The following is a 14099-nucleotide window of genomic DNA, read 5'->3' as shown; positions in this document are numbered from 1 at the left end:
AATAACATCTTTACAGACTCCCAGTTTGGATTTAGAGCTAGAAGATCGACTGAGAGTGCTCTGTTATCCTTTACGAATGACAGCTTAAATTCCTTTGATGACAGCCAGTTCACAGTCAGTATATTCTTGGACCTCTCTAAAGCCTTCGATACTGTCGACCAAACCATCCTCCTTTAAAAAGCTTGAATATTACGGCATTATGGGCCTGTCCCACAATTGGTTTACCTCATATCTGTCCAACAGGATTCAGTATGTCTGCTATAATAATCACCAATCTGACTCCTCGCCAATCTTGTATGGCGTCCCCCAAGGTTCCATTCTCGGTCCAGTACTGTTTTTGTTGTACATAAACGACATAGTCCACGCCAGCACACTCATAAAATACAACTTATTTGCAGACAATAGTAATCTCTATACCAGCAACTCAGACCTCTATTCCTTGATGAGAACTATGAACACTGAATTGACTAAAGTCAGGACCTGGGTAATATGCAATAAATTGACCTTAAACCTTGAGAAACCCCACTACATGATCTTTCACAGAAGGAAAAACTTACACCCAGACTTGGACCCCCTGTACCTTGGTAATAAAGTGCTCAAACACGAACAAAATACTAAATTCCTCGGAGTTATTGTTGATGAGAATCTTAACTGGAAAAAACACATACAAGTCATTCACAGTAAAGTCAATAAACAGTGCGGTATCATGTATCACACTCGACAGTCACTCACTCTCACAGCAATGGAAGAAATCTATCATGATCTTATTTACCAACACCTGATTCACTGTCACACACTATGGGGGGCCTCTGGCTCTTCAAAAACACAATCCCTGATTACTGCACAAAAGAGAGTTGTACGGACAATTACCTACTTGAAAAAAACAGATCACACAAACGAAAAATTTGCTAAATCGAAAATTTTAAAATTAGAAGACATTAACACCTACTGCTGTGCCCTCTTTGTTAACAAATCTATCAATCACTTGCTTGACAATAATTATTTTCAGTTCCGGAATAATCAGAGATACAACTTAAGGCACCCAGAGCTACTAAGACCACCCCCTATGCGCTCCTCTCAGTCGCAGACCTCCATAAAATATCGTGGTGTGAAGGTGTGGAACAACTTACACCCACCCATCCCAGCAAAGACTACGCTCCCTTCCTTTAAATCATCTCTTAAAAAATATCTATTGTCTAAGTATTAATATTTCTTGTAATACCTACTATATTTACAGTACCTGCTTTTATTGTACCATCAAAACCATTTTATTGGAAATTATCATGTAATTAGATATGAAATTACCATTGCAATAAATGTATTTGCCAAAAAAGCATAATCTTGACAGCTCTGTTCTCTTGTTCCACCTTAATACTGTACAGCCCATGTTGTACTGCTTCCCTATTATATTTATGTTTTTCAATTCCACTGTAACTTATGTACAGTAGTACCCCGCTTAACGCGGTCAATTGAACCCACAGGGTACCGCGTTAAGTGAAAACCGCGTTAAGTGAACAACAGAACATATGGGATTAATTCCAATAGAGACTGGCCCGACCCCCAAACTCCACTTTTTGACGACACACAACTATGTTGTAGTAAAAATTTTATCTTAACTTTATGATGGTATGCACACACAATTAATAATTAAGAGAAATATCAATAATATTAGGTTTTTTAACACTTGCATTAGTAGAAAAGATGGCTGGGCACACGGGGATGGGGGGTTGGTTCCGAGGCAGAGGGCAGATTATTGGCCCTCACCTGTATCACTTGTATCAATTGTATCACTATCCACCACAGAGGCTTGCAGGGCCTCTTTGTCAAACCCCTCAAAGGCCATATAAGTCCATATCCTCACTATAATTATCACTATCACTGACTTGGGCCGGCTGTGGTGGGTGGCGGGTGAAGAACTCGGTAATGTTTTGATGACTGGGCGACCTTGTGCGCATCGTGCCCGCGCCGCTTCCCGCGTATATGATGAAAAATTCCGCGTTAAGTGAAAGTTCAGCTCTGGCGAGGCACCGCGTATATGATAAAACGCGTTAAGTGAAACCGCGTTAGGCGGGGTAATACTGTATATGCTTATAATATAAATACAAAATAAAATGAAATAAAAATAATAAATAAATAAAATAAATAAATATTGAAGTGATAACAGTGGTAACATTCTGAGATGTTCTTATTACCACCATGCTATTGTACTATTCCAGATGATGCTAATGTTGCATAATACTTCCTTGAGATAAATGTATAGTACAGTATATACAGTATCAGGTGCCTACAGTAAAGCTCAGGTTCTCAACTGACTCAGCCATGTTAATATTGTTATTATTATCCGCTCTGTATCTGTGTTTTTCTGGCTAAATAAACTGTTTCAATTCAAATTCAATACAGTATTCAGCTGGTGGCATTACTACATGTACCCGGTTGTGATGATAGCATAACATACACTCAGGGCAGGTGATGCTATTTCGTATACTGAGGGAACTTGAATTGTACTGTATGCATCTTAAGCTGCTTCGTGACTGTCCGATCATCTCTCAGTCGTTAACCGGTTATGACTGTTGTGGTTCACGCGAGACAATAATTTTCATTTATTTTTACGAACACAGCGATAAAAATAAATTAAAATATTAAACACATACTCATTACATCACCCACCCTTCCTCCCACCCACCCTCTCTCTCACCTACAGTCCTGCCCTCCCACCCACCTACTTAATATACTGTACATCCTAAGTGTAACTACAGGTTTATCTTTCAATATTTGTATATAACAATCAGCAATTAATGATTAGAAGAAACAACAAAAGCAACCAATTTTCTTACATGCACCACAAAACAGACAACCCATGTAAAATACAAGAGTTCCTCAATAAGACTTGAAACAACAGTTTACATGTGCAAAAGTGGCCAAAGTGGGTTGAGAGATGCACAACTAGGCAAATAATTCAAAACATATAAAGGTATTCTAATATTGTATGGCATATTCACAGTAAGTCTACTCTCATAGCTTAAAAAAACTAGAAAAACTTGCTAAAGAAAAATTAATCACTAAATTTATATATATTATTAAGCTTAAGCAGTGTTGGAAGGCAGTGAATTACATACAACCAAGAAACTCACTTTAGCTGCAGCAGAGGGAGTGGTTTGTACAGAACACCTGCACACACATAATTATAAAGCAAGCATTATCATCATCCTATGGCTGAACTAAACACCCCTCAGTGCTGCCAGCCTAGGTGAGACTCCTGTGTTGGGGGATACATATCTTAACAATTGCTACAACAAAAACTGGGTAAATCTCCTGCAGGAGGGCTCACATAACCTGACCAAGGCTACAACAGTACACACATAGTGATGCTTCACTTTGTACCCACACCAACAATAAATTATTAAAGTCCTTGTGACAAAAATTGATAAATTCCAAACCAGTTCTGGTAACTAGCTATAGGTGAGAGCAACAACTGACCACTGAACAAATGCATAAAAAAAATTCTAATCACTTGAATTTAAACTAACTGTGGGCCGTGGTTCAATACATGCTAATAAATGTTGTAGCCTCGTCATCACCAAAACAAAACCAAAACTCAATAAAACCATTACAAAAAAATGGCTAGGATCTGTGACTTACCCTGGGCTGACTAGTTAATGATTCCTCTGCATTACCACCAACGAGGGTATCTCTAGAGCTCACAGTCGACACGAGGGGCGAGGTCAAGGTTGTCGAAAAAGCTGAAAGGCCAGACGAAAGGTCTGTAGCGAGGCTCCTCATCTTTGGGTAGCGGCGAGACTCTGTTTTTCGTGTGTACTTACGCTTGAGAGAAGTGCTCGGGGAAACTTGAGGAGTGCCTGTTGGAAAGGACATAAAAACTGTATTCAAAACAAACACTCAACACACAGCATCTCTATACCATCTGCTTCTCACCACCACATCAACTCGTCCTTTACCCTGTTGCAGCTTTAATCATTCCCACACACTTCTTCATCTTCTTCACATCTATCTCTGTTTTCTCTACTGAGGCATGTAACATATCTCTGGTAGATTCAATAACCTTAATGATAGTTATTTCTCTCAGCTAATATACAGATCTCATGTTTCCTCCTACCTTCAACTACATCTTAACTAATGCATCATATTACTACTATATCAATTATTGACAAAAATATTAAATGTATGATAATGTTTTTCAGTAAATCTCGGCCTTTGTTTGGCCCAGTTGTAAGTAACATTGCCGTACCATTAAGTAGTGAAGGATTTACACTACAAACAGCACTGAAACAGTGTGTTTAAAATGAACCGAAAGAAGACTAAAGTACAAGCTAAAACGAATATCCAAGTATCAAGAGGGAAGAGGAGTTGATCCAGAAGAGGAAGGCAACACAACACATAATGATGATCCCAAGTCTATAATATTCCTCTTGCCAAGTATAAAGTATGATCTTTTATGTATACTATATGTTCAGGTGAGATAGACAGACAGCTAGACAGATATTGTGATTCATACAACTATATCCTTCTGTTAAATCTGAAGAAAATTTGATGAAAGTCAAATAATAAATTACCTCCTGTTGACCGGGGTGTACTGGAGTTAGACAGTGTGGTGTCACTCAGTGGAGTGGAATTAGCACTTGGTGGATAAGATGAATTGGGTGTGGTCAGGGCTGAATCCCCGCCACTATAGTTAAGGCTTGGTGAGGAAAGAGCCGACACTCCCACGGGTATTTTGACATTATTTCCACCCATGCTGATTGGAGTACCTGGCAACAATATGAATAACAATCATGAGTATCAAAAAAAGTCAGCTTAATGCAAATGTGAGTATGTACTGAATGCATTCACCAATCCGTTGATGAAATGCTCAAAATGAAATAAAGAAATAGAATTTTCGAAAACCCTGCCCAAAAATTAAGCCATCTCCCTCCATGAAAATGTAACAGTGGCAGTGGGTTCCATATGCCTAAAAGCCCAAGTGGAGCAGTGCAGATACAGTACACATTGGACAAAGTGTTTTTCCAGTACACAAGGAGGAAGAGTGGCTGGTACTGAACTTAACCACAATCCACTTCCACAACTGTTAAGTTAGGCAGGTACTCATTCACAACAGAGTGAACTGGGGGTGCCCAGGGAGGGAATCAATGACTATTACAATATGAAGTGAGCACTGCATTCACTCGGCTGCCACACTCCTTGGTATGATAAGAATAAGGAGTGGGTCCCATAGGCATAATTGCCCAACAGTAAGTGTGGACACAGCACACTTTATACTAAGCCTTTCAGTATGCAAGGAGACAGTGTGAACAACACTGCAGTCTCTGACTTCACTTTCCTATCTTTAAAATTAGGTATCCGGTTACAAGTGTTTAAAATTATTATGCGTGTGAGCACATGGCATTGTTTATACCCACTAATGTCTGTGTAAGTGCAAATGTGAATACATGTCTTAAAGTTGGTATAAGCTAATATATGAGGCGCCAAGTGCGACAAGGTACCAAATGCCACCCCTCCCAAAATTGAGTTATACAGTAGTATTATCTGTACTCCCGAACCTTTCCTCTATCTGCAGAAACACAAACTGTCCTGGTAGCACAATATTTGTAAGGCTGAGAGCCATATTAGTGAAGGTAGGTAATAGCGTCTCTACAGCGTGTGATCTGCACCTTGAGGACTGAATGGGAGAAGGGGACAAGCATCCGTGGCCCCAATCGTAGCCTCTCTCTCTCTCTCTCTCACAGCGACTCATTTATTTTCTGGCTTCTTAGCTAATGGGAGTCCATGTTTCTATAAAAATGTCATAGGAATGCTATGTAATAACACTCGAACCTTTTTTTAGTTTACAACTGGCAGAAGGGAGGGAGGGAGGGCCACCGAGAGAAAAATAAACTGAACAGAGAGGTGGGACGGCAAGGAGGGTGGGAGTGAGGGCTGGTGGCACGTGGCGTGTCACGTTCCTCAACAATGTATATTAATGAGACTACAAACACTACCCATCTAAAACAAAGCAATTTTTATCTTTTCAATTAATATGACTTTAGTACAGTATCTGCCAAACCAGCTTTAAGAGCTCTACACACTGCCAATTAAATGAACTCAATATCTTCATTGGTTCAAAAGTTACGTCCTTTTGAATTATTCCAAACTTTACGAGCGTTTTTCTCGAATGTGATTTTTGGTACCTGGCACCTTGTCGCCTCATATACAAGCCCAATAAGTACTGGTACAAAAAAATTCTCATACTTGGTCGTGAGATTTTTGCAGGTGATGGGGGAGCAGAGCCATCCAGGGAACATCCAGTTGAAATCTTCCTTTTCCTCGTGCCTTCCTTGCGTTGAGTCTTTGGAGGCAATGGGTTGGTGAAGGAGGATGTAAAGGAGGTGTGGGGGTAAACACCTGAAGATGAAACATGTTGGGTCTGAGAGGGGCAGGTAGAATATGATGAATTCATGGAGCCTCCATTGTTTTCATTCAGCAGGTGACATAAGAAGTCTCCAATTTCATCCTTTAAAAGAGAGAAGGAAAGAAATACATACACAGTATATTTGAGCCCCATCTGTCTCCTTCTCACGAGCTATTTTCATAGTTGTCACCCGTGTCCAGTCATAAACACACCAGGAACATCAGTAGTAATGCCTTGCAGCCTTCCCTTTACCATTCTAACAACTGGCTTCAGGATAGTAAACATTCACTATCAACATCATCAGTACAAAATACACTATGTTGTAAAGTTATATTTACTCACAGTAGTAACAGTCATTACAACTTTTCAGCTCCAGTCATTTGAGAACAAAATAAGTTGTTAGAGACACAGATATATTTAAGAGAAATAGATAAAGAGATGGCAGGTCAAACTATACAGGTACACAAATTACGGACATGAACAGTTGTGGAGGATGTGGGGAAGGAAGGGGCCGAGACATAGCTCTCAGCCCCTTTGGAACTGTTAGAATTCTTAATGGGTAAATGAAGGCTGTCCTAAGATACTTTTTTAAGCTAAACTGACTGTAAAAATAAAGAATAAAACCATCCAAACAAAAAATATCAAGGTCTATCAAATATGGAGGTGCACAGTTTCATTGCTGGTAAGATGAACGATATCGGTATCCTATAATGTTGATTAATTGTTGTAAACTACTGTAGTTTTCATACTTTTTGAGAAATAATTCTTATAATTTTCTACCTTATGTGTTCAGTAAAATTATGGAATTACTGTACACAATTTAAAAAAAATAAAAATAAATAAATAAAAAATTCCCCCATATAGAACAAAGACATACTATAATGATTCTTTAACAAGTTGGTAATCTAATTCTGGGATTAAAGATGACAGACAGACACACAAGTATACTTACCACTATACATCTATCAACCATAGACTGTGTAACACCCTCCAGATGGCGTTTCTGACAAGACAAACGAAGATGAGAATCAGCCCCCCCAACAACCACCAGGCCAGTCTCGGCACGGAGGCGCACACGCAGGTCCTCAACATCATCCACACTGTTGGGAAATTGTGTGAGTGAGAGAGTATGTGAGCCAGAGTAAATCACTGAGTACCTAACAGTCCCCTACAACTGTGGTCTCTAAACCTCAATCTGTCTGAAAGAAAATGTGGTGAGCATTACAATATTCTACTGAGCTCCACAGTGAATAATTCAGAAGTGGGTCACCAGTGTACACGAATACACCTGTATTAAAAAATGTGAGGTGTAGTGATCTTGGGGTGTGGAAGATAATTATTGTTTAATTTAACACAAGATGGTGTGTAGGAAACATATAGCGAGTAAAGAAGAGTGTGTGATTAATGTGTATTGCCCAAGTAATGATAGGATGTATAAATTATCTTAAGTGTGTGTGTGTGTGAAGATCTAGGGTAACATAACAGAAGATTAACCAACCTTCAAGTTAGGCTGCCTACTTACACTAGTACACCTTAGATAAGAAAGATAGAGATACATAATTTAACTGAACAATTGGAGTTGTACAGTATATCTTTTCTGGATATGAATGTAAAGATGCTATAGGTTAGGAAGTTTACTCACTTCAATTTATTATACACAAGGTCAAGAATCTAAAATTCCTTACCATAATAATGTGGTAAGAAGGGTCTTACTTTTATTTTCACACTCATGATCCACAACACCCTCAAGGAATGTAACCCTCATGGGTATGGAAGATTTACTGTACTGTACAAGCCAGTAACAACAGGACACAGCAGACAAAACACAGCACTGTATATTGTTTCATAATGTTGCTCATAATTTGTCTTTGATCATCATTAGATCCTATACTGATTAAGAGTTTATGTTTTTTAAATGACTAGAGGCAAATAAATCACCAGGCTTTATACAGAACCTGTGCTCAGATGTTTTGTATCTTAGAATAAAGAATACAGTACATACATAAATGTGATCCTGTCATGCTCTCACCTGACATTTGCAGCCTTTTCGCCGATGATGAAAAGAGTTGGAGTTCGACAATCAAGAAGAGGATCATCAGCCTCCCCACGTTTGCCTGAGGCACCTGTCATAGGGAACCCCAGACAAATATTGGCTGTCACTGTCTCCAACATAGACACCTGTGTATTAAGAGAAAGATTCAACAGTTAACACTTGATCTGGAAATCTCACATTTGGCTGTGACATATCATATAAGGTAGTAATTTAATAAGGAAAATTTATTTTCAGTTGAATGAGACTTGTACCAAATTGAATGCAATGAAGAGTAAGAAAAGAAGGATCACACAGATTAACTCCGTTCTATGACATACCTAAACTGTAGTGTTGTGTACGACTCTCATATATGTTCTTGCTCACAACAAAACTCAGCTGCCATTCATGCATATAAACCAAGTAAAGTGCTCAGAAGAAACAGATTGAAAATGAGATTGTGGCAATAACTTTTCACATAACTTCAAAATTACTGTAAATCATTCTTACTCAGTCATATTACCCAAAACATCACTTTACATCATTAGAGCTCATCTCTGGGTATTTCTTATTACAGAATTATTAATGACTGTCTGTAGCTAATTAATCAGTATCAGTCTCATATAATGATACTCCTCTTGTCCTCCTTAGTGTACATAAACCTAATACTGTATATAAATTTAAATGTTGATATGGATGCACCACTGAACAGCTAATTTGTCCAAGGGGCATAATTGCATTCAAAGTTAACCAATTTAATGCTTATTTGAATAGTTAACTCAAATCAAGTTCAGGAAAACTGCAAATCTCTGTACAGTATATATCCACTGGACTCTACAATGAGCACAGTTAGATGATACAGTACCTTGCTTTCTCCAGAGATGACAATTGAAACACTCGACACACAAGTCAAGGTAAAGAGGTACAGTATGCAATAAATGGCCAGCATTAACTTAGCAAATTAAATATAAGATATAACACACAAGACAATTAATATCCCCAAGGCAAATGATAATTTGATAAATACATAATGAGACACAGATGAAAGAGATAGGAAGATATGCATTTCTTACATGGCAGGCAATAACAGCACCTATCCCCCATCCAAGGAGCACCACAGGACTGCTGGGGTATTGACTCTTGCACTCCACCACACGAGCTCGCACCTCACTCAGGATCTGCTCTAGCACCAAGCTTGCTTCATTGTTCTCTGTAAGAAAATTTAAATACAAGTTCTCATCATAATTTTACATATTAATCAACTACAGCACTGATGGTTTTTCTACAATGTTGGTCTACCCAAATTCAGTCAAAATGAAGGCACCACTGATAGTTACAAAATACAATAGCTACAGGGACATTCATATATCGTCTTGTTCAAAGAGAATAGTCATTAAGAATGACTAAGGTGAAGGTGAGGACTTGGTAAAATATGACAACTGAGCACCACACATTATCTGATACAATCACAACAAAAACAACCACCTGCTTATCTAGAAACAGTGATGTCAAATATGTAAGTGGCATTTCAGTTGACATTGGAATTATTTCTTCAATGGAAAGTTGCCTCACAGCATGTTTTTATACACTGAACATTGTCACAACAGCTTACCATCACACACCACTTGCTTAATCTATGCCCGATCTTATTATTTCTTTCTTAATACCAAGGGACACACACACATTTCTACTTAGGCTGAAGACATTCCTCCTGCCATTACAAATATACACTGTTCACCAGCATGACATACCAGGGGTAATCATAACAGGTACTGTCTTTGCCATGTGCTGCAGCTGAGCATTGAAGAAGCGTATTCTGCGGGGAGCCTGGGGGATGCTGGAAGGTGGACCACTGGGCACCTGTACGATGATTACAGAACCATCCAGTTTCCGCTGTAAGGTAACAAATGGGTAAGAAAAAGATTTGTTAGGCACCATTAAAAATTTAACACAAGGTATAAGTTGATAAGTAATTCAAAGTTAATGTCAGAGTAGGATAAGATACAATGAGTAGCTGTGGTAGTTCAATAGTTACTTCAACTGGATAGATGAAGGTTAGGTTAGGGTCAATAACTGAATTTTGTAAAAAATAAATAAAAAGATACATAAAAGTCAATTGACATACCTGCCTAAAACATCAGTTAGATAAGTTATTAGTTACACCACAGAAAGATGACCTTTAAGAAGTAAAAGTGGTGGGGTAAACAGCTCCCATGTCCATAATATTCCTATTACAAATATGTTGGGACATGATCATTCTGAGTAAGTTTTGGGGGTACAAGACACAGTTTAATATTCCTACTCAATGTTAAACTATCTGTCATCACAAATATAAACATTTGTACTGTCACATTCTGTTACAGTTCGCTCCCTCATAATAATTCTGTAATATTCACCGGCTTGTGGTGATTTAAGGAAGGCACTGCAGGGTCCCAAGGCCGCTTCAACAACAGATTGAGGGCCTCGACACTCGCACCTCGGTGAGTACTGCTCAGCGACACCATCTTGTCTATTAGTGTCGGGATCTTGGATTTTAATGTCTGCAAGAGAATCAGTTAAAAGATATGAAACAAAGTGCACAATTTTGTTTGGCTATTGACACATTTTGGTTCTATGAGACTATCAAGAATGTAATGCCTGACAACTACACACCTGCAGAATGTCCAGGTAAGCAGCCAGGTACGAGAGACTGAGGTGCTGGAGGAGGATGGAGTGAAGCCACTGGGTCAACTTGGAGTCCCAGTTGACCCGTGCAAGAGCCTGTCGAAACTTGGCTGAAGTTTTATCTGTAGGCAAGATAATATTTGTAATTCTAACAAGCTTTATGGTGTGTGACATGGGTGAAGTATACTGCTGGACACCTTTATGTTCAAAGCTTCTCAGGAGGGAAGTTCACAAGAGTACTGTACTATCTAACATCCTCCCTAATCCTTTCTGTTATTTTTTATGACATATCCAGTACAGTACATACTGTATATCCATCATGCAGCTAAACATGATGAAGGAGCACCAGGAATCATAATACCTACATTACACTCATTCAATCATATGTCTTATCAAGTCAGATAAAGTTCAGTAGATCAAAACTTCCTCCACATTGTTTGAATACTTCAAAGCTAATTACAATGCTTACTTAGCTGATTCATAAGACATACTTTTGCATTTTATTAATTCTTCCAAATAAAACCTACACTTCTAGCAGCAAGAAGTGCTCCTAACACTCTCAGTTTACAGTAACAGTGATCTTAAAATACAGACACCCAAACAAATGTTTCCATGAAAACACAAAATCATCATCATTAGTTTTTACCACATTTATTAGCCCTTCAACTGATGAAAACTGAGGAGAGCATGACAGTGTAGCCTTATGTGAAAGTTTGTCTATGACTGAAGATATTATTATGGGTAACAATGCATGATTTATTAAGGTCACATGTGGCAAGGAGAAAAATAAATGCAGTAAAAAAGTTGGTGATAAACTAACTCAACACTTGTGGGAGTGATCACTACAACATACCAACGAGAGCTCTACGGGTGACAGGTTCATTGTGGGAGTCTTTTAGAGCAAGACGTCCCAGGCGGTCAGAGTCCAGGATCTGCACCACCTTGTTGAAGAGGGCTGACTGTGGGTCTGTCCAACCAATTCTGAAAATACATATAGTATACAGCATTTTTTAATACTTCATTGGACTTTAAAACCTGTTGAATCTCATCATTGTGTGCTGACAACTTTCTGCAACTGTATGATGACATATAGGTGATCTATGTACAGTATTGCACATTAACATCATCATGTCATTTGACTTCTATTTCTTGTAATTAATTTTTTAATCATTTGCATATGAATATTAATAAATAAAATGAAACCTACCTAGTTATTTTATCCCCCCAGTCTTCATCTTCATCTTCTGGAGTCTGTTTCCTATCTTGGCGTAGTTCTGGCTTGATCTGGTCCAACCGGGCAAAAACAACGTGGCGTTCACACTCGCTCATCACTTGTTGGGCCTTACTCAAGTCATATGGTAAGGGAGGTAGAGGGGAAGGTTCACCATCAACGTCTATGAGCTCATCATAACTGTTAACAACATTTTAGAAAAGCTTCATTAATTTTTCAGAAATCAAAATAACAAAGCAACATACATGGTTTGTGACAAAGTGCAAAAGATAAAGAGAATTAAAATAACACTAAACTGTAGGGACCTAGTATGAGTACCTCTACAGTACTGTACATGTGATCTAAGAGAAAGTTCTGTACCCTTGGTTATGCATAAATATAGCACACTGTAGTTATTAAGATGTAACACCAAGAGACACGACACTGAACTATCACTGAGTCAATTAAAGCCTTATTCACTCTTCTTTTCTTAACAGGAGGAGCTGAAGCACTGGGTAAAATGCAAGATGAACCACAGCACACATAGCTACACACAAAATAAGGAGAAATAAACCATGTGTAGGCTGTCTATACTGACTTGACAAGGTGTAACAACAAACTATGACACTGAAACAGGTGGTGAGGAGACCAATCTAATGTTGCCATGATGGTTATTCTATGAGCAAGAGATCTACCACATCCACTGGTAACAGTTTGTGCTCAGCAACATAGAAAATTGTACAAAGAATTTCAATAAATTCACCTTCTATATCTCAACTTTCAGTGAGGTGTTTGTCAGGCATGTGGTGATTTTCTGGTAATTTTTAGTTAAACATTCTAAATATCACTGATAAGACAGAACATGATATACACACTTGGCGCTGCTACGACTTTGACGAGCACTCTTGGCCATAAACAACATCTTCCTTGGCCGAGCATGCGAGGCTTCTGGCCGCCAATTCCAAGGTCGAGCATACGAGTGGTCCAGCATCACTATATCTGGTTCACTCTCCTGGTGGATATAATGTAATTAACTATTTTAGTTATTTTATGAGTGTAAGAAAAATATTTACCATTAATTAATATGATATGAAAGTACAGTATACAGTAGTATACAGTTCCTTCATATTACAAAATACACATATGGGAGTTCACTGATCTTTAATTATTCCTCAAAAGCTTGCCTATATTACAGATGGGGTCCTAAACATGGTTGGTTTGAGACAAGAGTGCACCTATCTTGGAGTGAATCTCACACCTCTCTGTCTCTAAGCACCTGTGGAACTAGGAGTTTGAAGCAATGGTTTACTCCCAATCATCATTCATACTGAATAATGTACAAGTATTTCTTCTAGATACTAAAAGTGAAGAGAAATCTTCCAGGAACCTCAAACAGTACACATGGTGAAAATGTGTTAGTGTTACCCCAGTAATAAGATGATACTAAGACACACCTGCCCACTAGCCAGCCTCAGCACTGAGGCAAACCTGGCATGCGGGTCGCCCGGGATTCTTGTTTTGACCTCCATTGAGCTCTCGTTAAATCCTGGGCCACTTCCCAGGGCTCGTGGGGACCCAGGCCGTGAAGAGGGACATGGGCGACGGAAGGAGAGGGAGTTGAGACCTGAAGATCCAGCATGGATCTGTAAAAAAAGAAAAAATATCTTGATTCTCACTGTGTGCCCTTGAGATTACTTTAAACTGCTATTAACAATATTATTTACATGACACACATGCACATGTAATTTAAAATATGAAATAATTTGGAGATTGTGGTACAGAACACCTTCACT

General features: G+C 38.7%; 1 protein-coding gene across 11 annotated transcripts in view; it reads right to left on the bottom strand.

The window, feature by feature from the left end:
• The window catches only part of LOC121873825 (KAT8 regulatory NSL complex subunit 3-like), a 38060-nt gene that overhangs the window by 19966 nt on the left and 3995 nt on the right, over positions 1 to 14099 (bottom strand). For 10 of the 11 annotated variants that reach the window (XM_042377605.1, XM_042377577.1, XM_042377568.1 and 7 more), the window contains 13 exons: positions 13761 to 13949; positions 13182 to 13318; positions 12304 to 12507; positions 11950 to 12077; positions 11085 to 11218; positions 10829 to 10972; positions 10184 to 10325; positions 9506 to 9642; positions 8433 to 8581; positions 7356 to 7503; positions 6244 to 6505; positions 4572 to 4766; positions 3640 to 3857 (listed from right to left, as the gene is read on the bottom strand). In XM_042377605.1, coding sequence (XP_042233539.1) covers positions 3640 to 3857; positions 4572 to 4766; positions 6244 to 6505; positions 7356 to 7503; positions 8433 to 8581; positions 9506 to 9642; positions 10184 to 10325; positions 10829 to 10972; positions 11085 to 11218; positions 11950 to 12077; positions 12304 to 12507; positions 13182 to 13318; positions 13761 to 13949 — 2187 coding nt within the window. The remainder of the gene's footprint in view (positions 1 to 3639; positions 3858 to 4571; positions 4767 to 6243; positions 6506 to 7355; positions 7504 to 8432; positions 8582 to 9505; positions 9643 to 10183; positions 10326 to 10828; positions 10973 to 11084; positions 11219 to 11949; positions 12078 to 12303; positions 12508 to 13181; positions 13319 to 13760; positions 13950 to 14099) is intronic. The other variant, XM_042377615.1, reaches the window with a different exon arrangement.

This window comes from Homarus americanus, unplaced genomic scaffold, assembly GCF_018991925.1.
Source record: "Homarus americanus isolate GMGI-L3 unplaced genomic scaffold, GMGI_Hamer_2.0 scaffold55640, whole genome shotgun sequence".
NCBI lineage: Eukaryota > Metazoa > Arthropoda > Malacostraca > Decapoda > Nephropidae > Homarus > Homarus americanus.
Note: the sequence above shows the minus strand (reverse complement) of the source record. Positions and strands in the feature narration are given on the sequence as shown.